The following is a 27,786-nucleotide window of genomic DNA, read 5'->3' as shown; positions in this document are numbered from 1 at the left end:
AATCAATAAAACATAGGTTTCACTGGGAAGGCTGGTAATGTCACCTGGAAAATACAGGGAAAGTGATTGAAGATTGGACTGGTTAATTTTATCATTGTCACTCTAACGCGTGGCCTATTGTAATCCAATTTTTGTCAAGTGAGTAACCAAAGTTCGATGCTCAAAAATGTTAACCTCAGTATTATAATTTAACTGCAGGATGTAAATTGACAAATGCTTTATTTTCTGCCATATTACACAACTTATTCTTCTTTTGCTTCGAATACAGTATCTCTCTTCTTGCATATTTGTCGACTCCCTCGCTCTCCCCATAAAAATGGAAACATGAATGAATAGAGCTTTCGCCTTTTCTTATAGGTCCTTCGATACAAGTATCATCTATACATCGTAACTTCTATCTACTTTGGCAGAGAAATCTTCCCAACAATTGATTGTGATCCTTGTGTTGTGCAAAACGTTAAAGTTTAGTGAGTTATTGAAAAAAAGAAGTGAATTCGAAATTCGCAATACTACAGCAAATTTAAGTGTCTTATCGTGAAAAAAGAAAGAAACGTGTGAGATTAAATATCAATCAGATTTTAGTTTGCAATCATTCGGATTGTAATTCTTGTGGCATAGGCGTTTCAAAATAACGTAAGTAATGCCTTGAATTATACATGTTATTTGTGATTGAGTTTTCTATTCTCGTAAGAGTTCCAAGCATGAGCCATATTTTTCTGTATGAAGAAGGCTATAAAATTTCGATCAAATCTAGACTAACGTTCCGAACTTTTCTCAAACCCAGCAGGGAAATATAGCTTAACACGTATATTTAGGAAAAGTGTGCACATGATGCTAATAGGCACGTTATTCATCAAATCCAAAAATTCCAGTACAAAAATCGATAATACGAATTACTTCATACACATCTATCGACTTATATGACAGAGAATAAACAAGGTCTAGCTTGTAGTATATGCATGAGTTGAGTGGGCGGAAGCAAGTGAGAGTGGTATGCTCAGATGGATACCATTCGTAACACGAGAAAATAAGCCCAATAACTTTAGTACAGATAAAAGGAGATGCCTTCGAATGTTGGAAGTTCAATTAATCAAATTTCACTATTGCCACACTCTTTACCTTCAATCGCACATATACAGGAAATAAGTTGCATAAGACAATACTAGGAACTGTTCATGAAAATAGGAAAACAGTGAGCTCAGTTCCACCGTGCTTGACGTTTCTTTCAAAAATTAGCATTTATGTTAATCTGCCGAAACGTGTAACAAAGCTGGTACTTTTGACCTCTATTAGATATTGAGTAACACAATGGACTTCGAAATTTCGCCCCGTATTGCATCTGTGTTGTCTGCAATGTTGATCGATGCAACGAAAGCAGCTGTTTAGGAGAATTTATATTGATGATGGCCTTTTACATTAACAAGAACGAGAAATTAATATGCTTCTCATTTCGAATCTAAACCATATTTAATGACACGGAAGAAAATACACGTAGTCAGTTTATTACTTTTCAGTCACTTGTATGACAGTTTGAAATTTTGAGCACTGCATCGCCTTGTAACTTCGGAACCGAACATCAGAATAGGACCCATTGTTAAAATTAACAACAATCGATGAAACCGTAAGACTTCAAATTCGAATCTAGGTTTATGAAAATCAGTTCTGCTATCTCTGAGCAAGGAATACGAGTTCCATTTAAGAGTGTTTGACTTCAACTTCACTTGGATAGGAAATATCAATAGCACAAACTGATTAACTTTGCGTGATATCCAGTATACTTCATATTGCATGGGATATACTTCACACTAGACAACAGTTTGCGATATTTAATTTACCGGTTTACCGACAATTATGGTATGGATGAGAGCAGAAAATGTTAGCGGACAAATAAGAACTTTTAGGTTCAGGTCTGGAAGCCCTAAAATTTATTGTTATTTTCAAAGTATTGTTGGTTAATTTTTTTTTTGAATGTAATAATATAGCAACGTTCGGTGAACTTTTTTTTGTCAAATTTCTTGTTTTTTTTTCCTGAGGGAGAAGTATGGTTATATTGCAAAAACCTTTCAATACATTCGGCAAGAAATCAACACATTCCTTACATTATACTGCACATTCCAAATTCAAGTTCCAAGCCATTCCTTTTGAAGCATTTTTCAGTATTGATGAAGTGAGCAATTGAGCTTTCAATCAGTAAATTTCAGTGAAGTTTGTAAATATCTTCGTGATAAACTCTAACTGTCGGTTAGCTTAGCTTTACATCAAATCGACTTTGAACACACCATGAACGATTTAGTCGAACGTTATTGGCTGTTTGAAACGGTGATACTAAACACTCACTGTCAACTTGTTCCTTTAACCCGTTTGCTTGAGGTGCAAAAAAACTATGTCTTGGTATTACTTTTCTTTTTGTGGCATTTGATCTTCTGCTTCAACAGACTTCACAGCTGATTTACAGTACACTGAACCATTGCATGGCTGTTGCTACGACACCAGGAATCAGGTCAGGCCAATACGTTCAGAGACTCGAAGTTTGGAAAATATTGCTAGCAGAACCTTAAGATTAACCTTATCGTGAACTGCTTTACGATCAGTATAAATAACACCAACAGTGTTTCATGTGTTCAAAACAAGTTGTAACGAATTGATGAAGGTATATGGAAGCTAAAGCTTAATTGTTTAAAAAAATTTGACACGGCGAAGAAACTTGTGATATCACGATGATTAGTAACATTCTGCTTTTGTTGTGAAAACGACTTAGTTTACTATGGGACGCCTTTTCATAATTTACCCTGTACAAGAATGAATAGAACTTAATCGCGAATATATCTTGTTGTTGTTGTTGTTGTCGTTTATTAGCGGCTTTAACCACGTTTGGGTCGTTCACCGCAAGGAATATATCTTGTTGAATTTGACGTAGCAGCAAATATTTTTTGTTTCAATTATAGAGGTTTTAACCTTTAGGTCATTCGCCTCTTCGGGTCAGAAAAGCTGTCTGGCCCTATCTGCGGGGTTGGGGATCGAACCCAAATAGGCTGCGTGAAAGGGATCGGCTATGCACGCTATACCCATCCTCCCTAACAAAATTTTTTTGTTCTCCATACCATCGGAAATATGGTCATAAATTTATGATAATATTTTCAGTAGTAAGAAATATCTACAAATAACTCAAAATTGCAGTTTTCTTAAATGTTTGGTATGAACAAGCATTAAGGTTAAATTCAGTACCAAAGTAAGGTGCACAAAATTCCAACTGCAATAATTGAACGAATCATTGCGTATCATACAAAACCGACACAATACGGAATATTTTCAATGGTTGAGTGCAGTGAACTTGATACATGTTTTGTTCTTTAGTAAAACAGATACTTACAATGTATGTTGTATGCTTATAAACCACGAGTATTTGTTACAGATCAAAACCTTTGGTATGATGACAATACTTCATCCAGCTGTTTCCAACTATGTATCATTTTATAAAAAGAGCTGAGTAATTTTCAAACAAGATCTTTTTTATTGGTATTACAACAGGCTTGTTTACTAAAAATACTTAGTTTGTGAAGTGCACATCATATTAGTATATAAGTGAACAATAGTTCACCATTTCTCATTAATTTTTTATGAAATTATAGATACTTTTTGTCCGTACTTGGCGAGTGGATATCAATAATTAATATTGTCCAATTGTTAAATTCGGTTAACGGATGATCTTTCAAATCGTTGTACAATTTGTATTTCCGAGACTAGTTTGACAAGTGAGCTATTGCAATTAATGTTATATTAATTCGCAACTAAGATCTGAAAATCCTGGATGCAAAAAAAAAGTTTGCAAAATTCACACAATCAATCCTCTAGTAAGTGCTGTTATCGATATTCGGATGTATGAAAAAAACATGTCAGCTTTATTCGTATTCATGTCATCCAGTTATGTTTCTGACATTACGCCTTTTTATGCATTCGAGATTCGATAAACGACTGAATTATCACAATCGCTCAGCAAAAACTACAATGTTTTGACAAAACACTACAAAAGATGTACCAACCGGGCCATGTGTGAAGGGATTTTTGCCTTTCCTTACAGGAAGGAAATAGAAGGATATTCGACTCAGCTCGACAAAATCGGAACATGTCTATGTGTGAGTGTGAGTGTGTATGTACTTTTCAAAAAATGTTTTACCGCTCAATTTTCTCGAAATGGCTGAAACGATTTCAACAAGTTTAGGCTCGTTTTAAAGCTACTATAGAATCATTGATCAAGTTCGAAGATCAAATAGGCGTCTCTTCTGGTTCCAGAGATATAATATTATACGTAATAAAAAACCATTCAATTTTATCAGAGATGGCTTTGCCGATTTCACTATAATATAATGGTATAAGTGGCGTGAGAGACAAATTGCGTTGACTTTTTACCGCTCAATTTTCGCAGAGCCGATTTTAACAAGCCTTGATTCGTTTGAGAACTACTATAAAACTGTGGATCAAGTTCGAAGATCAAATAGTTGTCACTTCCGGTTCTGAAGATATAATAGTATAAACGACACAATGGTTCTGAAGATATAATAGTATAAATCGCACATTTTTCATCTGATGAATTTTCTCGAAGACGACTCAACGAATTTCGGTGAACTTAGGTTTATTTGAAAGGTCAATCAAATTTGGAATGGTTGTGGCGAACATTTCCGGTTCGAAATATGTGATGTTATATGTAACGTAATCGACAAATTTCAGTAAATAAAATAAACCCCTTCAAGATGAAAAAAATCGATTTTGAAAGACTTAGACTCGTTTGAAAGCTACTATTAGGTCATTTGGTAAGCTTACAATACTAATGGTAGCGGATAGAATCTTACAAATGTTTTAATTATACTATTCAAATGTCAAGAGAAAGGCACTACCATCACTAGGTGGATTGATAAGGGTTTTTAGTTTTCTAGTTGCTGGGATACTATTACTTTTATTGATTGTGACTAAAAAAGTATGATATTTCTATTTATATATTGCGAAGATTGAAATTGTTGATGATTCATTCTTCTAAAGTTTTACATTCAAATGAATCAAAACTTCCTTTTATTTTATTTTCATCGAGAGCTTTATTTTTACCTTTTTTTATATATATAAAAATTAAGGTATAGAATTCGCTCAAACTTTAGAAAAATTTTCTGAGGCCCGGAGGGCCGAATGACATATACCAATCGATTCAGCTCGACGAACTGAGCAAATGTCCGTGTGTGTGTCTGTATGTGTGTTGTCAACTAAGAGGTCGAGATCTCAGAGATGGCTGGGCCGATTTTGATCAAACTAGTCGCAAATGAAAGGTCTCCCCGTCACCCAAAACGCTATTGAATGGTTTTGAGATGGGATGTTTACTTTTTGAGTTATACGAAGTTTTATGTCCAAATTTTTAGTTTTTTGACAGTATCTGTCACAATTGACCTTGAAAACAAAATATGTTTTGAGACTTAGATTCCGCACGGTAATAGCTATCCAACAAGCCATAGATTGTTAAAATCCGTCCATTTTTAACGGAGATATCGAAATTTTTGTGTAAACGACTTTTTCCCCAATTCCAGCAGTAGGAGTTTTGAGCGCTGTATGACAAAGAAATGCTTGGGAGCAACGAAAACATGATTTTTTGTACTGTTACATACAATTGTTTCTAAGTACCAAAAAGACTGTGTACAGCATCCTTTTTCATGACATTTAGCCTCGGACCGATTTTAGCACGGCTCGTTTTTGGCAACACAATCGTTCGAATATGACATGTATAAACCAGATGATGGCAGAATTTTTTTTAATTATATTGATTTAAGCTACTTACAGCAATAAATGCTGGAAGAACATAACATCCATATACCATTCGAATCAGTTCGTCGAGATCAGCAAATGCGTGTGTGACAAATAATTTCACTCGATTTTCTCGGAAAATTTCTTTTCTGCAAATTCAGATTCATACGAAAAGTCGTATGTGGAAGCAAACAAAGTTCCTGAATTATGTTCGGTTCCGACCTCTGATTCCGGAACTACAGGATGATATGTGAAACGAAATCAAAATTGTGTAACTCATTCTTCTAGTAGATGGCTGAACCGATCTAAGATTCAAATGAAATCTAAGAATCATCTAAGATTCAAATAAAAAGTTTCAAGATTGTATAAAACATCTTGCTCTTCAGTCAGATCCAACTTCCGGTTTCGGAGATACAGGGTGATTAGTATAAAAATGTACATTTCACATTTATTAATCAGGTTTATCGGGTTAGCAAATTTGGATAGTCGATAACCAAATAAACTTATTTCATTTTTGGTTGTATTCAGTTGTCGATTCAAAAGGCACCTAAAAATTTAATTCGTGCTATGATTTCTCAAAGATGTCTTCACTGATTTTCAAATATTTTGAAACAAATGTAAACTATACAGCTTCTCAGGTGAATTTATATGACTTCGGCCATACCGATTTTAGAATTCCGGTTCCAGTATAAAATCGTTTCTCAAAGCTCAATCGTTTTCTCAAAAAAAGCCTAATCAAATTTCAGAAACAAAAATTCAAATTAAAATTAACTTATATACAAAATTAATTAATTTTATTAAATTATGACTTCCGGTTCTCGAATTACATGATGATGAATTTTTAAAATTCAAACCGATATAGAAGATGACAATCCCGAAAAGCTTCAAAGTTGGACTCAAAACTGTTGTAATTTATTCGTCATATGGCCATACGAATTGGTTTGGATTATGCTGGTTCCTGAATACCGGCTCTGGAAGTACCTTAAATTACCGTAAACTCTAAAGTGGAACATACATATCATGGCATGTTTAATCGATTATCACACTTCTAGATTCAAATTCGATCCGATTTGCAGTTTCGACATTACAGAGTAATGAGTGATTAAAATCTCAAATTGTCGCTTAAAAAGACGGTCATTAAAATAATGTCATGAAAACTTAAACACCGAAGAATATTCATGCAAAAAATACATGCGGATTGATAAAAAAAGGTATCATCTCACTGCTAGGTGGATTAAACACGTTTTTGTATTTCTAATACTAATAACCTGTTTATAATGATGCGGAACAATTAATGTGTAAATCGATGCAACCAATCAATTGCTGGTCCGCTCTGTGACGTTGTTAACTTTCATCACGTACTGGAAATTAATAAAGCTCGGCTCAATTGCAACGCAGTTGTGTATGACTAAAATGTCCATCAATTTCAGCATACAATGATTAAACAATTTTTTTTCAGTGCATCTCACTATATATTTGTAAATGTAGAAATATAACCCCGATTTTTAATTTGCTCGCATCACTCAACCTACGTTTTTTGTAATCTATCATTTGTTTAAGTAAGGTTCTTTTTAGGCTATAAGATTTTTGCTTTTATTAATTAAATCGAGTCCCATTCAACCACGTAACATAAAAATTTATTATTTCGTGCATCTGATTAGAAGATATCAACAAAAATGAGGCCGTTTATTTAGCAGCATAAACCATCACCAGTTTGTACGGCGTTATAAATTTGTAATCACTCTTATTCTCACAATAGCTTTTCCTCAAGGACATCCTGCTCACCACGTCGATGTAGTCATTCAGAAATTCTTCCTGCAATTCTAGCGTCATTCGTTCGCTGAAAGGATTGACAGCTTGGACAGCTTCTGAAAGTAAAGAAGTAAAACCTATCATTGCACTGTGCGTTGGCACACTGGTTAAAAGTCACTTTTCAAGCTTTCAATTCCTTCATACACATAGATTCTATCCGTTATTTGTATTTGATATTTGGTAAATCCTACGGATGACAGTACTCCTTCAATTTTGATGGCTGGATTCTCACAGTACTGATAGGGGGAGATGTATTTGTTCACGTCAGTCATATATTTGGTCCATTTGGAAGAACGTGAAAGTTGATCGTAGATGTCGAAAATCGGATTGCGTGCCAAGAATGCCAGCAAGCAATCACCTCCAGATTTAAGTAGTGCATAAATGTTTGAAAACGCCATTCTAAAGATGAAAAAACACCGTGAAAAAACGCTTCATCATTCTACATTTTCAATTTTGTTCTATTTATTAGCGAATTGTATCACTGTTTTTATTTCGTTACAAATCCATTAGCGAAAATTACTAAAAAATTTGGTTACATAAAAAAAATGAGAATATTCAATACAAAATGTTCGTTAGTCAGACGAATTTATGAACAATTTTGAGAAAAAAAAACACAAAATAGATGCGGGAAACTATTGTACTAATATACTATTATGTAATATTCAACAATCATGTTACTTTAATGTTTGTAATGACATGCCCGGAGTACAGACATTCGTTTCGAAAATTTTATAGAGGACAATTGCGCCTTATTTGTCATAAACACCAAGAACTCACGTTTGATATTTGACCCAATGAAGACAGTAAAATGAAGTGATGTGATCAAACTGTCCCCAACTCTCCAAAAACCCATCCAACTCAGTTCCAATATCTAATCTTTCAAAAAAAATATTTTCGCAATGGGAATGAGCTTTCCGCGCGTGTCGAACCATCTGTTCCGATATATCAGTCCCAACAATACGCACATCATCCCGTGGCATCTGTGGCACTATGAAATCTATCAGCACATCTCCACTACCGCAACCGATATCCAACAGCGACTCATTCGCTTTCCCAGTCCAACGTAGCAGATGGCCGTACTCTTCAAGAATCTCCTCAGCATCCCGTCGTTGCAAACCGTTAGCCCGCTGATAAAGGTTCGGTTTATTCATTTCACTTTCACTATTTCGTTTTGGAACTTTTTTCACTATTCCCTCAAAAAGTGACTAAGATTAGGCACGCGAGGTGCCAATCCAGAATGATCTCGGATTTCTGACCTAAGACACTGGTCAGAGACTTGCCTTTTATATAGATTTTGGACACACTTTAAAGCGCAGTATGTTATTCACATACGTGCGACAGTTTTGTCGTTCACGTTTTCAAAGTTATTCAAATGACTATTACAAGAATGACGCGAGACGCGAACGAAGATAATCTTTAATATGTACCGTCTTCATTGTCATTCTGGAAAGTTAAATACCGTTGGCACCCGTTTCCGGAGGCAAAGCTAGGCATCGGACTTGCTCATCTTACTAAATAGATTCTAGATTATGTAAACCTAACGAGATGAAATGCACCAGGTTGGTAAGGTCGAAAAGACTCGATGTGATCAGGAGCCGCTTTGTGACTAAGAAAACGTGAGCAAAAAATTCTACTTTTTTCGAAAAATAAAATATAAGATACCTTTACCCGATCAGACAACCATACCATGATTGCCTTCTCATATTTTTATATTACATATTATTCTTTCATTTTGGACCTTTTGACCAATGTTTACTGTGCTTCCGGAACCGGAACCGGTTTACTGTGCTTCCGGAACCGAGGACCACTATAGTCGATTTGTTAGTTCGGTTTGTTTTCGTTTTGCCTTTCTCAAGAAAGGCTATATGATCACTGCAAAAACCGACATTTGAACCGAATCCCGGAGGGCCGAATGTCATATACCAGCTCAACGAACTAAGCAAAATATTTGTGTGTGTGACAAATATTGTCACTCACTTTTCTCGGAGATGGCTCAACCGATTTTCACAAATTAAAGGTCTCATGGCTCCAGGTCTCATGGCTTAGATTCAAATTAAAGGTCTCATGGCTCCATACAAATTTCCTGAATTTCATTTGGATCCGACTTCCGGTTCTGGAATTACAGGGTGATATGCATCAAATATGTGATAATAATATCATTCACTTTTCTCGGAAATGACTGAACCGATTTTGATAAGCTTAGATTCAAATGAAAGAATTTTTTTTCATAAGCTACCTTTTTATATTTGCTAGTTAATTTTTCTAGTTTGCCGACCATGAGAGTTTGTAACCAAATAAACCAACCATTGATAATCCCAAAAAAGATCTGCTGAATTTTATTCAAGTCCATATGAACCGAATGTCACTATGCCGATATCCAGCTTTTGGTTGCGGAAGTACCAACAATAGTAATCAAATGTAATAGGGTAACAAGTATTCTGGCCACTTCATATGTTTTGGCCCATCTAACAAACTTTATGGATTTAGTCGATGTTAGGTAACCCATGTTGCATCAATTTGAAGCTAATCACATTAAATTATCTATTGCGGAAAGGTTTTTCGAAGATATTACAACGATTGATGAATATTTTCACAAAGTGGGCAAAATAAAATCTATCCTAAAGTGGGCCAAAATACCTCTGTTACCCTAAAATGTAGCTTACTTCACTTTCTAAAATATGATTTAATAGTTTTTCACTAACTTAAATTCAAATGTAAGCATAATACTGCTCCATTCATATTGGCAGCACCCTCTCAGATTTTAATGAAACTTGCCTTTGTCACAAAAAAAAACACTTTGCATATTTTATTCTAACGAATTCTATTTATTCATTTTTATTTATTTATTTATTTATTTACTAAATACCTAAACCAATGAATGCCATAATCAACTCAGAATCCAATTTCTCAACTGTTAGTTGCCTGATACATGCAAAAGTTATCAGTAACGAATTTGGTATATACTCATAACAAACTTGAATTGAAATTTGCTCAGTTCGTCGAGCTGAGTCGAATGGTATATGACATTCGGTTAAAAAGTCGGTTTTCCCAGTGATTGCATAGCCTTTCTATATGAAAAAGGCAATCCGAAAAAAATTTCTAAACTGGTCCAAAACTACACAAATCGATATCCATTATCAGTAGACAAATAAACAAACCGATTCTGGCTATCCTGGTTCCCGGTCTCCGGTTCCGGGAGTACCGAAAATAGTGGTCATATATTCAAAAATGGATCTCATTCACTTTTCTCAGCGATGATTTGACCGATTTCCACAAGCTTAGATTCAAATGAAAGGTCTTATGGTCCAATACGAAGTTCCTGAATTTCATCCGGATCTTATTTCCGGTTCCGGAGTTATAGGCTAAAGTGTGTTTAATATTGTTCACCGTCACTTAAACCGGCGAATCAAAAACTGTAAAAAAATGTCTAAACTGGACTCAAAACCATTTTCCCCAATCTTAGGGTCGAATGAAAGGTTTTATGGTCCTACCAAAAACTACTGCATATTTTCGGATACAACAAAAATTTAAGCTGTCGTTTAGAGTACGATGGCAAAATCGTATGAAATCTTCAAAATACCGGTTACCGGTATTACCGGTTCTCAGGTTCTGGTGCTGGAACTACATATAACAATGAACTCACTTCATTTTCTAATGGATGGCCTAACCGATCAGAGAACTGTTTCATTCTTCATGTTATACTAGTTAATGCACAAACACTCTCTTGGTATCTTACAAAAATCGAAGAAAAACATTTTGAATAGAATACCACAGTATTATATAAGAGAAAGCCATCATTACACTACTAGGTGGATTAAAACAGGTTTTTTATAATTATAAACACTACCAATGCAAATAAGCTTAATCCTCCATCTGACAGATATTTTTATGGGAAGATGGGGTAAAACGTATCCCCGGGGCATAATGCACCTTTTGCTTTTCTCAAAAGTTATCAATTTTTTTCACTGAAATTTTACTGAAACTGAAAGTCCGCCATTACAACAGATCACTATGCACGTTTGGTAGCGATGGCTCAATCATATCTGGAAAAATTAACAAAAAAAAAACAATTATAAGTAATTTTTGATATTCGTTCCATAGAAAATTACTAGGGTGAGGAAGACGATTTTATTTATGTAACCAGTGAACTTCTTTGCCAACCATTCATATTTTTTGGGGCAAAATGACCCGAATTGTGCGAGGAAAAATGCTCAGAAATTCGGTTACAACAATTATCCATAAGTTATCAATTTAATGCATAATAGAGAACAATCTTCCACCTGGCAAACATTTCGTCAACGAAAAATCTAAAGCTTTTTTTTTTAATAAGAATAAGAGGCTTTATGATAGTGCATATTGCCCAGTGGTTGTCATGAGCTTTAATCCGTTGTTTTGATGGATGTTTACCCGTTGTTTAACATAAGATCATCCTGCCTCTATGTTCAGATAATCGTCACTTCGCGTAATTTAAAATGTATATTTTTCATGTTTTCCACGATCGGGCGTCATGCCCCGCATATATTTTAATAGACAATTTTTAAGGGTTTTGAAAAATATGATATTTCATGTATTTTTCAATGCATTCAGCGAGAATTTGTACGTTATTTTGAGAAATAATGATTACGGAAGATAGTCATGCATGAAACTTTTCCGTGTTATTCTCTATAGTTAAGCTATAGCTACATTTCCTCAGGGGGTACGTTTTACCCCATCTACCCCAATACCATCGGTCTGACTTATTGGTCTGGCCAGACCGCTATTCATTTACGTGTATTTTTTCGCTTTTCGGTGTAAATTAGAAGTGTATTCACGTTTATTACTACACAAACCAGGTATATTTCGTTTCTTTCATTTCTTACTTGTTACGACATACGATTTTCTGAAATCTTGTAAAAGTAAAGATATTACACGGAAAAATGGCAATAATGAAACCAATAATGTTTTCGAGCGTTTTGCCTTTCTCTTATAGAAAGGTTATGCAATGATTGTAAAAAACCGACTTTTGAACCGAGGCCTGGAGGCCCGATTGTCATATACCATTCGACTCAGTTAGTCGAGTATGCCAAATGTCTGTGTGTGTTTATGTGCGTATGTGTGTATGTAACGTTTTTTGCACTAACTTTTTTCAAGATGGCTGAGCCGATTTCCACAACCTTAGATTCAAATGAAAGCTTTTTAAGTCAACTACTAAATTCCAGAATTTTATTTGGATTTGACTTCTGGTTCCGGAAATACAGGGAAAAGCGTGTAAAAAAAATTTACCGTTACTGAAAAGGTTGAAAACCGTTAAAAAATTTCTAAATCGATCTCAAATTTTCTCCAATCGATAGTTTTTGTCAGTAGCCGGTCAAACAAACCAATTTCGGTTATTCTTTCAAGAATCGAAGAAAATTATTTTGAAGAATACCAGTATTATATATGATAGTATGATTGATATGAGAAAGGCATCATTACACCACTTGGTGGATTAAAACAGGTTTGTATATGTACGATGTGAACTTAAATGGAGGTTTGAATAGAGAATTACAACAAACACATTTAATAAAATCATAAACAAATATTATATCATATGTCTTTCTATACGGAATATGTGGGGTCCAGCCAGATACCATTAGTCAGACCGAGGGTAATGTTTCAAACCAGCTGTTTTTCGTCCTTTTCGACGACACTGTCTATATTGTAAATCGCATAGATTGATAACAAACAAAATTTTTTATAAGCTACCTGAAATCTCACGTCGATAGATAAATTATTAATATGTAAAATTGATGGTAAAAAACGAAAAAGGTCTGGCTGGATCCAGCAGTCAGAATTATTTTCTAATAACTAATGCAACACTATTTCAAATCTATTTCTTCGCGTTTCGTCTTCGGCTCATCAGTACTTCAAATTGAACAGCCATCTCGCGCCTATCAGTTCAATTTGAACCGCTAAGCAGACGCAAAGTTTTGCACAATTGCAACCCTTTAATAATAACCCTAATAAGACAAATAAACAAAACCCCTAAATATTCACTATTATAAATGTTCTTAATCTAAGTAACAGTTTGAATACAAAAAAACACAAAAATTCATTTTTCTCTTAGCTTTACTGCCTGTAATTATAGTCTTCTAACACGCACCATATACGTAATTGAATCACGATCTATATAACCTAGCGATAATTTAAATGTGAAACTAAATTTATGCAGATATTGTAGGTAAAATTACATATTTACCTTCATTATTTCTATTCGGTTTATTTTTGTTTCATGTCAGCAGTTAACAAAATGATTTAAATTAAAATCTTAATCGACTAGGTACACATGGTTGGAAATTTTAAAACTGCTGTTCTGTTTAATGCGAACGACAAAACATACTGATAACACCTGTGTAACACATGCACCATTTGAGTTAGAGAAAGTAGTTTTCCCCGTGGTGCCGAAGTGATAACTTCGTACCTGTAGCAACGACATTTTTTTTCATTTCGCTTTTATTCTAAAAACCTTTTGAATCTACTATTGCATTAAATAATAACACAGCTACTATTAAATTTATTTATAAAACAATTCTTTAATTGATTTTGAATAACATGAACAACGAGGCTAACTCTACAGTTAATATAAATATTCAATTGCAGAGTTTTCAATCAGGTATAAAGAAATTTATAATTATTTTCAGATGGCCGCAGGAGACCCAAAGTGGCAGAAGGATGGATCCGATCAAAATTTTGATTACATGTTCAAACTTCTCATCATCGGTAATTCTAGTGTAGGCAAAACTAGCTTCCTGTTCCGATACGCTGATGATTCGTTTACATCCGCTTTCGTGTCGACGGTTGGAATTGACTTTAAGGTGAAAACAGTATTTCGGCATGATAAACGTGTTAAGCTACAAATCTGGGTAAGATAGTGAATAAACTTAGAACTCGAAGGTTTTTTTTCGTTACTCAACAAATTTTCACCTAACATAGGATACTGCTGGTCAGGAGAGATACCGCACAATCACCACAGCATACTATCGAGGTGCAATGGGTTTTATACTAATGTACGATATTACAAACGAAGAAAGTTTCAACTCGGTTCAAGACTGGTAAGTTGAAAAAAATAAAAGAAAACTTGGTGTGTCTTGTGATTATTACGGTTTCCAGTTCACTAATTAGTTGATTAGTTAGATTGCGCATGCGCTTCAATGGATATTGAGATTACATTATGAAAGAACAATCAAGATTTATTGTAAATAACTGCCACGAGACCCTATTTAGGTCTACCTTTCAACGTAATTGAAAACTATGCTAGCCTCTCTTGTACAGTTAATACGAAATCGGTACTAACATGTGATTAGGGCATATTGTACGATAGGTCCTTGGGAATGTTACAAAATATAATGCTCATTGCTCGGCTCCACAACTTTCATTTATACAACTAGCTGACCCGTCGAACTTCGTCTCTCCCAAAAATTCGAATTTGTTCGAATTTATGTTTTCGAACAGCAGAATTGTCAAACGACTAAGTGGTTAACATTTATTAACCACTTACCACCATTATTTTTCTGATTACTTAACCTACAATCAACGGAATTCAGGAAACATTCACTTTAGCTCAAAAAGAATATGAACAATAGAGTACCTATTATATAAAAGTGCAAATAACTTGACTTTTCCTTCAAATTTGTGCGCCTTCCCCACCCTTGAATCTCCACCCTCCTTGAACTCCCCCCCCACTCTCTTGAACACCTGCCCCCCTTCTTTTGAATCCATCCTTGAACCCTCTCTTGAAACCCCACATGGGCCTGTCAGGTACTGTGGAACTTTTGGTTGCTTAGAGAGACGTCGCTTAAATTTTAATTTGATATTGATCTTGCCAATTTGAACATTCTTTCCAGAATATGAAGTATAAAATGGCAGTATAAATCCATTATGATAATCATATTGAACATTGATATCTAATTACCACTTTTATGTGCGCTAAATCATTAGAAAGCAAGGAAAATCTATTAGTTTGATATTAGCGCTTCTACAGAACAATCTCATCATTGATTCAATCAAAAATTTTCTGATAAGTTAAATTCGCGCTCACGATGACCAGTATTATTTATCTAACTCCATTACACACAATTCATCAACTGGTAAACGATATCAGAACTTTTTCTCCTGCCTACAGCGGTTTCCTAGAACAGTCATATGTATTCCGTTATTGAGTCATTTGGCAAGCAATAATTGTGATATCCAAATAGGCACGTAACTCGAAATGACAAATAACATGAATTAAGTATGCATGTGAAATTTCCACACAAAACTATTCGTTGCGCTTCAAACGATTTTTTATACGATCTAGTATTCTTTTCTTCGACGACCAAACACTTATGCAACTCGTTGCGCGCCAAACATCAATCGTAGATCTAGCAATCATTGACGACTTTTTCAACGGAAAATTCCATACAAAACAACTTTATGGATTTTTCCCACTTTTCCGACAAATTTTCCAAATTTTTTTGATGTACGAACCCGGTGAAGGTAGAAACTAATCAAACAAAAAAAGATTCATGTAAATCCGTCCATCCGTTCTTAAGTGATGCGATTAACAAGAATGATCTCTGCATTTTTATATATATAGATAATCGAAACAATCTTGTAGATGGAAGCCCAATCTATGAAATTAAGCACAATATGCTTGAATTCCATGCTTAAAATTCGAGTAATGAGCATTTTTTTGTAACTTTCAAAAGGGCCTAACGCACGATATGCTCTTATCTCATGTTAATACCGAAATGGGAAATTATCATCTTTATTTGTTCGAGTCTGTACTCCCGTAATCGCTATTATAATATATTCTAAGCTTCTAAGTTCTACCTTTCATTAAGTATTGACAAAGAACTCTAGGTTTGACTAGGCTCAAAACTGTTCCACTTGTAGGTCATATTTGTTGCAGGCAAACAAGCCAACTTCGGCTATTCCGGTTATCTGAATCCGGTTTTGGAAGAATTGGAAATGGTGATTAAAAACTGCAAAAGGGTCTCACTCGCTTTCATTCAAGATGGCCACATCGATTTTCACAAACTCATAGGTTCAAAGAAAAAGTCTTACCGTTTCATACGGAATTCCTAAATTTGTTGTAGATACTACAAAGTAAACAATATTTGTAGAGTTTAGATTAGGTCCGAACAAACTTTACTCTTTCTATTCAATAAACAGTTGTTCTAGCGAATTCCACAGTAATATTTATGATGTTATGAGTAATATGAGAAAGACATCATTACACCATTAGGTGGATTAAAACATGTTTATTCCACTGCAATTGGACCATAGTCTTACTACCCAAGTAACATTTTTGTTGTTTTATTTCTGGTTGCAAACTAGTCACAAATAACCTATGTGACTAGTTTGCAACCAGAAATATGAGTGATTGTTACTAATATCTAACCACTTGCTTGACTCTAATAGCGCAGTTTCTACTAGTTGTTAAGTCGGCTAAAAATAAGTTGCCGTTACGCTGTACTGCAGTACTGAAATAACTTATTTTTCCATAACTTGAAAATAGCTTGTTTTCAAGTAAACTAGTTAAAACTTTGTCACCATCGACATTATAAACATTGAGTGAATCCAGAATACTTATCTATCAACAATAAAAAGGCAGTAGAGTACGTGAAATACAAACTTGATATAAGGTATAAATTTCACAGCGATTTTAAAACTGTCGAGCGGAGTTTAATTTTAATTAACTGTTTTTATGCGCCTTCTATCAAAATCTGTTTATGAAAATATGAACAATAAACAACTAAAAAACCCTATGTTCAGAATACGCAAAATTAATCCAAGCAGAGTGATTTCTCATTGTTTTAAATTCATATATCATGACAACTATAATATTATCACAATCGATGTTCAACTCCTATATTGATTTCTTCGTGTTTATGATAGTGCATAGCACAAAAATGACTGTTCTGCCTTTCATTATTTTCGCCAAAAAGTAGTTTTGAGAAAAGTAATATCCTGGTTTTATTTATGTTTTGTACACTTCTTGCGACTCCATAGTGTGATCGCCATATTGAAGCCAACAAAAGTTTTTTTAGGTTGCATTTTCATTATCATTACGTTGGGAAAACCTACCGATAGCTATTTGAATCAAGTCAAATATTGTATGTTATATTCTTGTAATATCTATGTTATTGCTATATCATTTCACAGCAGCGATTAACGTATACGTTTACATATTTATAATGATTTCGCAACTGAAAATAAACCTTTTTTCAACTAGTAGCTGAAACCCTAGCTGTGATTAAAGATATGTTAGAAACATGTTCGTGCCCTTGTTGCAACATAGTTGGGCTAAGTGGTATCAGAGCTAGTTACGGTGGGCTACTACTGGAGTTAAATAAACTTGTTTTCAACTAGTAGCTAGATGCACAGCTGTTGTTAAAGATATGTTTGGATTAAGTAACGATAGCTTATAATTTATAATTAATTCAATATGACAAAAAGATGTGGTGATTAAAAATCTAAATAACTATGTCGTTACTAGTTATGTTATGATGAAACATTGCTGTCACCTTGTTTTAACCAGAATAACACAAAAACATATTCGTGCTCTTGTTGCAACATAGTTCAGACTTAGTCGTATCACAACTAGTTGCGGATTGTTGCTTGGGTATTGGCTTACGATGCAAAGAGATCTTTTTTTTTCTAAAATAATGAAACAACACGAATTTGGTTTTGTGTAAATTTAAGGACAGCAGATTTGAATTAAAATATTTCAATAACAAATCAAAATTGTTTTCAATTTTATCTATGATATTGTTAACACAACGGCTGAGATAAAAAAAAGTGCAGTATCATTGGTGAGCAGGGGCGTATCTAGAGGAGGGCGAAGAGGGCATTCGCCCCGGGTGCAATAATTTTTGGGGGCGGCAAAGTAATCCTTGGGACTGTTTTTTTGCTCGCCCAAGTCAGCTTTCCGGAGATGAAGTTCGGCTTTGTTTTTTTTTTTGCTCCCTAAACCAACGATGGGGGCGGCAAATCTTTTATTTTGCCCCGGCGTCAAATTTCGTCGGTACACCACTGTTGATGAATAACCGGGGGACTCCTCTAGTTTCCCTAGATTGGTAATATGAACGAGAATTAGCATCCCATATTTCTCCCTTGGAATTCAACTGTAGTGATTCTACCTAATGGGCTACATTCACTGTAAGGTTTATTAACCAACCGGGGAACAACTTACCACATCTGCTGAGTTTCGCGTAACTGCTATGAAATTGTAGATGTCGCAACTTTGTATCTCTATGAAATATCATGCATTCGTTTCGTGATTTGTGGAATCGTAGAGACAAAAGGTTGTTGATGGGCGCAACATATGAAAAGGGTATACTAATAAAATGAATTGTTTGAAAATAAAATATTATGTTGGGTAAGAATTTTGGATTTGCTGTTGCATTTTTTTATTTTTGACGATACATGATTGCTCTTCTTTTCAGTAAATATTTGCCACAAAATTCTCTGCAATCCGTGCTAGAGGTGGAAAAAAATTCCAACCAAAGGTAGCGTAATTCCGAGTATTGAACGACATTCCAGGTGTGTTTAATGGTATAGGTATCTGAAAACATATAAAACACATATGCAGTGAACAGTCATCGTAAGATACTATTAAAACTACTTGTGGATTATTTCTTAAAACTTTGTATGAAACAATTTGCAAGAAATTTTAACCATGCGAAGCAATTAATGCAAAAGAAACTCACTATGTTAATATTGTTACGAAATGACTAAATTGGAAGAAGTTTTTAAACAATTAAATATATTTTCATTTCAATCATAATAACGTCCTTTTCAAATATACTAAATAATTTTCAAAGAACCAGAGAACCAAAATTTTTGTAACTCTTGAGAACAATGGGAGCTGTCAAGTTGTAACCCGATTGATATTAACGAACTGCTTCCTATCGGCAAGATATATACGAATAATTTCTTGCGCAACCCCTTTCATGCCATTTATAATGTATTTGTTACGTGACACATCACTATCGAAAGTATCATATCTTTTTTTTTCGAATAAATAAATATTGCACCCATAACTTCTTTAGATCCAATTCTATTAATAATCTTATCGACGAGCTCAATGACGGCAGTTGTGGTGCTAAATCTCTGGGTAAAGCTTTTAAACATGGTACGTTTCACATTGACTGGAAAAACCTTTTGCAAGTATCTCCGATAGTTCATAACCCAACTACATCGTATACAATTCTTCTTACGAAATTGGTCAAAATATTAATTTTTGTTATTCGTAACAACTGAAGAATTTAATGACTTGTTGCACGATAGTTACGAGAAAAGTATAAAAATCTCACTAGATAAGTTGAAAAAATCAGTATGAAATAAAGACAAGCCAGATTGAAACTAATTAAAATTATAACACAGCTAACAAGCACCGGCCAACCATATTTGATACTCGTTTAGTATTCGTTTTCTTTTTATTGTTGTTTTTATTTATTTTTCCAAAAATATTAAATTGCTTGTATTAAATTATGTAGCTAGTGGGTTAATTTCGTATTCCGTATTCCATTTCAAATTTCAGTTGTTGTAAAATGTTTATTGAATGTTATAAAGAAATTTTTCAAAGGAATCTTTTTCCACCTTGGCGCTTTTTGTTGTTGTATAGGTAATATATTTTTCGGTTGTTTGAGTATTTCTATTACGCTTCCGCTTAAACTCTTAAATTTATATATTAGACAGAACCATAAATTTGTATCTTGTTTTATTTAGTTTTTTCAACGGCTTACTCCATCACTCCATCACCAGGAGGATCTTATGAGCTCGTTGGAATGGGGAAGTGTGGTGAGAATAAAAATAAAAAATGACTATCACTGATCATAGAAGTCATTGCAAGCTTTTGCAATGAAAGAACATTAATTTGGAAGAAATCTCCCCATCCGAATCGTTTCAAATAGTTGGCCATCTATGTCCAATATTGTGAAGCATGTTTTTATAAGTATTTATTTCATGTGGATCAAGTTTTACCTGTCGTATCTGCATCATTAATTATACTTAATATACTAGATAAATACTAACTCTGAGTCAAATTATTTTTTTTCAAATTCACTTTCGTTGAAATTTACCTATTATACCACATCAAATTATAATACCAAAAAAAAATTCCTAGCCCTTTCGAAGTCGAGTACACGAGAGTAGTTTATCAGCGATATGAAAAGGTCCCTAATAAAAATTAAAAAAAAACGGCGATATGACTACAAAGTTAACAGACAGAAAAAGTCTGATCAAAAGAAAAGTAGATGTAAGAATTTCCGAAAAACTTGTCACAAATAAAAGAATCGCAACCGTAGATTTCCCTATTCTGGGAACGAAAGAGGTTTCCACAGACCAGTTCAATCAGAACGATTTCTAATTTATGTTTCACAATCAGAATAGTTTGATAGGTACAACGATTTCTCCAGATAGAAAAAGTTATTGGTTCTTTCATTTCAGCAATTCTAGTCATTTTTCCCCGTTCCTTTAGGTTTCCGTGTCAAATACTGATTAAAGTTACTGTTATGTAGGTCGTCTTATATTCGCCTTTTTAATAACAGAAGGGGAATAGATACTGTTGCAATTAGTTGAATTTAGTTACTCCTTTACGTTAACAGCCCTAACATAGTCATAGTGAATTCGGGGAATAGTAGGATAAGAAAAAAGTTAGAAAACATTAATTTCAGATTTCAATGTAAACATTTCAAATGGGCTTAAAATCCAATGACAGATTCTCTGTTATTTACTCATTTTCCCGCTCACTAGCAAGTGTATTTGTATAAAATGACACCCAAAACTTTCAATCTGATATACGTACTAACATTTGTATAATAACATATAACACATGGATCAATAAGTCCCGAGACTAAAGCAGAGATGGCGCTCGTAGTAAACCAGTAACCACGTCTTTCTAGAGTACTAACCTTTGCTTGAAACGGGTCAAAATTTTAAGTCGATCCGACCAGAAACAGCTGAGTTATCGAGGTTGGAGTAAAGTCGTTTTGTAGTTCGATTAAAAAATGGAAAAAAAACTAGTTTCGTGTTTTGATAAAACATTGTTTTTTAATGGGTAAAAACACCGTGCAAGCGAAACAATGGATTGAAAAATGTTATCCGGACTCTTATCCATCAAAAGGAAACGATTTGTCGGTGGTTCGCTGAATTTAAACGTGGTCGTACCGACACAAATGACGCGGAACGCTCGGGTAGACCTGTGGAAGCCGTTACACCGGAAAATGTGAGTGAAGTGACAAAAATTATAATGAAAGATCGTAAAGTGAAGCTCCGTGAGATTGCTGAGATGACACAGATATCATATGGAAGTGTATTTACTATCCTTCATGAAAAATTGAGCATGAAAAAGGTTTTTTCCAAGTGGGTGCCGCGATTGCTTTCGATGGAACAAAAACAAGTCGATGAAAACAATGGCGAAATTGAACGAATTGGGCTTTGATCTGCTTCCCCACACCCCATACTCGCCAGATTTAGCCCCCAGTGACTACTGGCTCTTTGCTGATCTTAAAAAAATGCTCCAGGGAAAAAGATTTGGCTCAAATGAGGAGGTCACCGCTGAAACTAAAGCTTATTTTGAAGCGAAAGATAAATTTTTTTATAAACATGGTATTGAAAAATTGGAAAAACGTTGGAACCATTGTATCACCCTTAAAGGTGATTATGTCGATGAATAAAAAAAAAAATGCAAAAAAAATGTTGTTTCCGTTGTTAGTCTCAGGACTTATTGATCCATGTGTTAAATAATCGAAAGAGAAAGTAAACAAAAAGAATATGTCATTAGTTTCTTAGCTCATTTAAAATATACACGCCAATTCCATGCTTTTTGCGTTAATTTAACCCCGGTTTTAACAATCGTAGTTCGCTGGAAGATTTTTTCGTGCATTTTTGCTCGCTAGCATTTAGAATTAAGTTTCTCATCAATAGAACTTACTATGCATTCAAATGGCAAGATGTTAGGTAGAAAAATCTGGGTTTTTATATTCGTTTAAAAACTATGAAACATAGCCAATTATTAAGATCCAATTAACAATTTTATGAAAACAGACAGACTGTGTGTGTGTGTGTGTGTATGTGTGTGTGTCTGTATGTGTGTTGTCAACTAAGAGGTCGAGATATCAGAGATGGCTGGGCCGATTTTGATCAAACTAGTCTCAAATGAAAGGTCTCCCCGTCACCCAAAACGCTATTGAATGGTTTTGAGATCGGATGTTTACTTTTTGAGTTATACGAAGTTTTATGTCAAAATTTTCAGTTTTTTGACAGTATCTGTCACAATTGATCTTGAAAACAGAATATGTTTTCAGATTTAGATTTCGCACGATAATACCTATCCAACAAGCCATAGATTGTTAAAATCCGTCCATTTTTAACGGAGATATCGAAATTTTTGTGTAAACGACTTTTCCCCCTATTCCAGCAGTAGGAGTTTTGAGCGCTGTATGACAAAGCAATGCTTGGGAGCAACGGAAAACACGATTTTTTATTCTGTTACATACAATTGTTTCTAAGTACCAAAAAGACTGTGTACAGCATCCTTTTTCATGACATTTAGCCTCGGACCGATTTTAGCACGGCTCGTTTTTGGCAACATAATCGTTCGAATATGACATATATAAACCAGATGATGGCAGAATTTTTTTTAATTATATTGTTTTAAACTACTTACAGCAATAAATGCTGGAAGAACATAACATCCATATACCATTCGAATCAGTTCGTCGAGATCAGCAAATGCGTGTGTGACAAATAATTTCACTCAATTTTCTCGGAAAATTTCTTTCTACAAATTCAGATTCATACGAAAAGTCGTATGCTCCCAAACAAAGTTCCTGAATTATGTTTGGTTCCGACCTCTGGTTCCGGAACTACAGGATGATATATGAAACGAAATCAAAATTGTGTAACTCATTCTTCTCGTAGATGGCTGAACCGATCTAAGATTCAAATGAAATCTAAGAATCATCTAAGATGCAAATGAAAAGTTTTAAGATCCTGTAAAACATCTTGCTTTTAAGTCAGATCCAACTTCCGGTTTAGGGGATACAGGATGATTAGTATAAAAATGTCTATTCCACATAAATTAATCAGGTTTATCGGGTTAGCAGATTTGGATAGTCGATAAAAAAAATTAACTTTTTTCAGTTTTAGTGGTATTCAGTTGTCGATTCAGAAGGCACCTAAAAATTTAATTCGTGCTATGATTTCTCAAAGATGTCTTCACTGATTTTCAAATATTTTGAAACAAATGTAAACTATACAGCTATTCAGGTGAATTTATCTGACTTCGGCCATACCGATTTTAGAATTCCGGTTCCAGTATAAAATCGTTTCTCAAAGCTCAATCGTTTTCTCAAAAAAGCCTAATCAAATTTCAGAAACAAAAATTCAAATTGAATTAAACTTATATACAAAATTAATTAGTTTTATACATATATACAAAAATTGATGAATTTTATCCAATTAAACTTCAAAGTTGTACTCAAAATTGTAATTTATTCGTCATATGGCCATACGAATCGGTTTGGGTTATGCTGGTTCCTGAATACCGGCTCTGGAAGTACCTTAAATTACCGTAAACTCTAAAGTGGAACTTACATATCATGGCATGTTTAATCGATTATCACACTTCTAGATTTAAATTCGATTGTATTTGCAGTTTCGACATTACAGAGTAATGAGTGATTACAATCTCAAATTGTCGCTTAAAACGACGGTCATTAAAATAATGTAATGAAAACTTAAACACCGAAGAATATTCGTGCGAAAAACACATGCGGATTGATAAAAAAAGGTATCATCTCACTGCTAGGTGGATTAATCACGTTTTTATACATAAAGTGATGTTTTTTATGCAGATATATCTAGCAACAAAGGAGAAAGCTGTTTTGGTTTTTTTAACAATGCCTGTTTTCTTTAGATTATAAATAGAACCTAATACGTATATACAGGGTGATTTTTTAAGAGCTTGAGAACTTTTTTAAACAATAAAACGCATAAAATTTGCAAAATCTCATCGGTTCTTTATTTTAAACGTTAGATTGGTACATGACATTTACTTTTTGAAGATAATTTCATTTAAATGTTGACCGCGGCTGCGTCTTAGGTGGTCCATTCGGAAAGTCCAATTTTGGGCAACTTTTTCGAGCATTTCGGCCGGAATAGCCCGAATTTCTTCGGAAATGTTGTCTTCCAAAGCTGGAATAGTTACTGGCTTATTTCTGTAGACTTTAGACTTGACGTAGCCCCACAAAAAATAGTCTAAAGGCGTCAAATCGCATGATCTTGGTGGCCAACTTACCGGTCCATTTCTTGAGATGAATTGTTCTCCGAAGTTTTCCCTCAAAATGGCCATAGAATCGCGAGCTGTGTGGCATGTAGCGCCATCTTGTTGAAACCACATGTCAACCAAGTTCAGTTCTTCCATTTTTGGCAACAAAAAGTTTGTTAGCATCGAACGATAGCGATCGCCATTCACTGTAACGTTGCGTCCAACAGCATCTTTGAAAAAATACGGTCCAATGATTCCACCAGAGTACAAACCACACCAAACAGTGCATTTTTCGGGATGCATGGGCAGTTCTTGAACGGCTTCTGGTTGCTCTTCACTCCAAATGCGGCAATTTTGCTTATTTACGTAGCCATTCAACCAGAAATGAGCCTCATCGCTGAACAAAATTTGTCGATAAAAAAGCGGATTTTCTGCCAACTTTTCTAGGGCCCATTCACTGATTTGCAAGCGTTGCTCGTTAGTAAGTCTATTCATGATGAAATGTCAGAGCATACTGAGCAAATAATAATGCATGAAAATCATAACCTCAAAAAATCTGAGCAAATACTAATGCATGAAAATCCTAACCTCAAAAAAATCACCTTTTATTATTGTCGTCTCAAATTAAACTTTATAGTTTTCCACGATACACCAACCATCGAATACCTTTCTACAAAGCTATGAACTATTGAAATCCTTCAGATTGAAGCATCATTCAACTAAACCATATTCTTCCGTTATAGGGTTACACAAATAAAAACTTATTCCTGGGACAACGCACAAGTTATTCTCGTGGGAAACAAATGCGATATGGAAGACGAGCGAGTAATATCATTCGAACGAGGAAAGCAGTTGGCTGACCAGCTTGGTGTTGAGTTTTTTGAAACATCTGCAAAGGAAAATGTCAACGTCAAGGTAATATTTCAGTAATACGTTGCAAAAAAAAAATTAAACTTATTCTCCCAATTAGAATGTATTTGAAAGACTAGTGGACATAATCTGTGACAAAATGTCGGAGAGCTTAGATTCTGATCCTGCCTTGGTTGCTGGCGGACCGAAAGGACAACGATTAACAGACCAACCGCAAGGTGCACCCAACGCAAACTGCAATTGCTAAAAACCACTTCATAGCGTACGGTAAACAGCGAATCGAATAAAAAGCATACGATTACATTATAATTAAGATACCCACACTATCTTTGTCGCAGAAAAAAACACAAGAATACAAAATTTAAGTACGTGGTACACAACAAATTGGAAAGTAGTTTGGATTGGAAGAATTGTTCATATCGTAAAGCAAACAATGCTATATTAATCCGTTTTGTTCTTGTTCATTAAGTTCAATTTGGCAGTTTTGTTGTGAAAACACAACTGCATTTGTTTTGCATCGTACATGTATACTTCCCAGATGAATAATGAACATCCCGAAGTTACAAACTAGCGAAAATTATTATTCAATGTGTAGGTAATAATGGACGATACAGTCATTTCATGTTGATGGAAAAAGCACTCATTTCAAGACACAGTAAAAAAGGATGTTGTTCTAGAGTAGACAATAATCTAATTGTTAGATATGAGCAGTGAACTAATTGGGTCCCATTTATTACAGAATAAATTATCAGTATTAACCACAACCGAACACTTTTAATCCATCTGGCTAGTAATACAATCAGGATATACAAAACAAAACATTTTCACACAATTTCGCATGCATGGGTATAGCCAAAAAAATATTTATTGGAGCAGGAACGATGAACCTGTACAACACAATTCTGATTTACATATAGTTTTAATACACAGTCAATTGGACGTGAAATCAAGTTTAGTGAAAAAAAACCCAAACAATCTTAGACCAACGAGATAGTCATTAATTGAAAGAGGGTTCAAGCTGCTAAGAAAAGCTGCACAGCTACAGGCATGAATAATTATCATCATCATCATCAGAAATCATAACAATGTGTACAAATTTTCCTCCTCACTCGCGTAAGTAAATCTGATCTTAATGGCACATATAACTAGTTGAAGTATAGCTGGAATTATGATTAATAAAATTATTTCAGAAGAACTGCTCCAGTATCTGTTGATGATGCTTAAAAATTCGAATTCCTTTTCAAGTGATAACAGCAGAAATATAACAACATCGATAAAATCACCAAAGATACAAATAGATAACACGAATAATCGTTTCAAATAGCTATGTTCACAATGTGAGAGATAAAACGTAAACCATTCTTATCAGTATCAGTCAGATGAATCCCAATCAAATCAATTATTCGTATAAATGTTTTGGTGAAGAATTAAGACGTTAACACCTTGATAAAAACAAAACCATTTGGATGTGCCTGTGGGAGATGTTTTCCGTAAAAATAACTGAATTTTGCGAATTATCAAGAACATAATTATTGAACGTCGTATTTGTCTCTGGTTGTTGCCAATATTCTTCAACTTTCTTTTCAAAGTATCTTTTGTACATTTTCTTAAAAAGTCTTTAATATTCTAACATCGCACATAATTCAATCTGATTCAACTAGAGCAGCTAATTGTATGTTTTTTAGAAACCGCCTGTATGATTTATTCGCTATTGAAATACCCACAGTACTACTAAATGCATTGTAATTGTTGCTCACGTCACTCTGAAACATGTACACATTAAAAGCATTTGTTAGAGAAACGATGTGGAAAACTAATAGAAAAATTTGAACTATATTTTGTACAGAAATTACCACGAAATTAATTTTTGGGAATAAAACGAACTTGAAATTCACTAAACTCTAATTTACCCATGACTTAATCAATGAATGAAAACAATTAACTTATAAACGTAAAGAAATGAACAATTATCATTATTGTTGTAATAATTAATCTATATATATATACAAAATACTACACAGAGAAATATAACGGAAGTCCCTGAATAA

General features: G+C 34.3%; 2 protein-coding genes across 5 annotated transcripts; one reads left to right on the top strand and one right to left on the bottom strand.

Annotated features, from left to right (window-relative positions):
• LOC131439283 (ras-related protein Rab-3) lies at positions 1-27,786 on the top strand. Of its 2 annotated transcripts, XM_058610115.1 has the most exons (6): positions 1-138; positions 358-633; positions 14,253-14,474; positions 14,545-14,663; positions 25,612-25,783; positions 25,839-27,786. In XM_058610115.1, the coding sequence occupies exons 3-6, from the start codon at positions 14,253-14,255 to the stop codon at positions 25,983-25,985; spliced, it is 660 nt and encodes a 219-aa protein (XP_058466098.1). In that variant the 5' UTR covers positions 1-138; positions 358-633; the 3' UTR covers positions 25,986-27,786. The 2 variants fall into 2 exon arrangements, with proteins under 2 accessions (XP_058466098.1, XP_058466099.1); XM_058610116.1 differs by lacking the exon at positions 358-633 and having other exon boundaries at positions 7-138.
• Positions 6,603-9,084, bottom strand: LOC131439282 (juvenile hormone acid O-methyltransferase). Of its 3 annotated transcripts, none has more exons than XM_058610114.1 (3): positions 8,371-9,084; positions 7,738-7,992; positions 6,603-7,649 (listed from the first exon to the last, which is right to left on the bottom strand). In XM_058610114.1, exons 1-3 carry the CDS (start codon positions 8,742-8,744, stop codon positions 7,580-7,582), a joined length of 699 nt encoding a protein of 232 aa, XP_058466097.1. In that variant the 5' UTR covers positions 8,745-9,084; the 3' UTR covers positions 6,603-7,579. The 3 variants fall into 3 exon arrangements, with proteins under 3 accessions (XP_058466097.1, XP_058466096.1, XP_058466095.1); XM_058610113.1 differs by having other exon boundaries at positions 6,603-7,646; positions 7,712-7,992; positions 8,371-9,082; XM_058610112.1 differs by having other exon boundaries at positions 7,712-7,992; positions 8,371-9,078.

Source organism: Malaya genurostris, chromosome 3 (genome assembly GCF_030247185.1).
Source record: "Malaya genurostris strain Urasoe2022 chromosome 3, Malgen_1.1, whole genome shotgun sequence".
Lineage (NCBI taxonomy): Eukaryota > Metazoa > Arthropoda > Insecta > Diptera > Culicidae > Malaya > Malaya genurostris.
The sequence above is the reverse complement of the archived record's forward strand: the minus strand, read 5'-3'. Positions and strand labels throughout refer to the sequence as shown.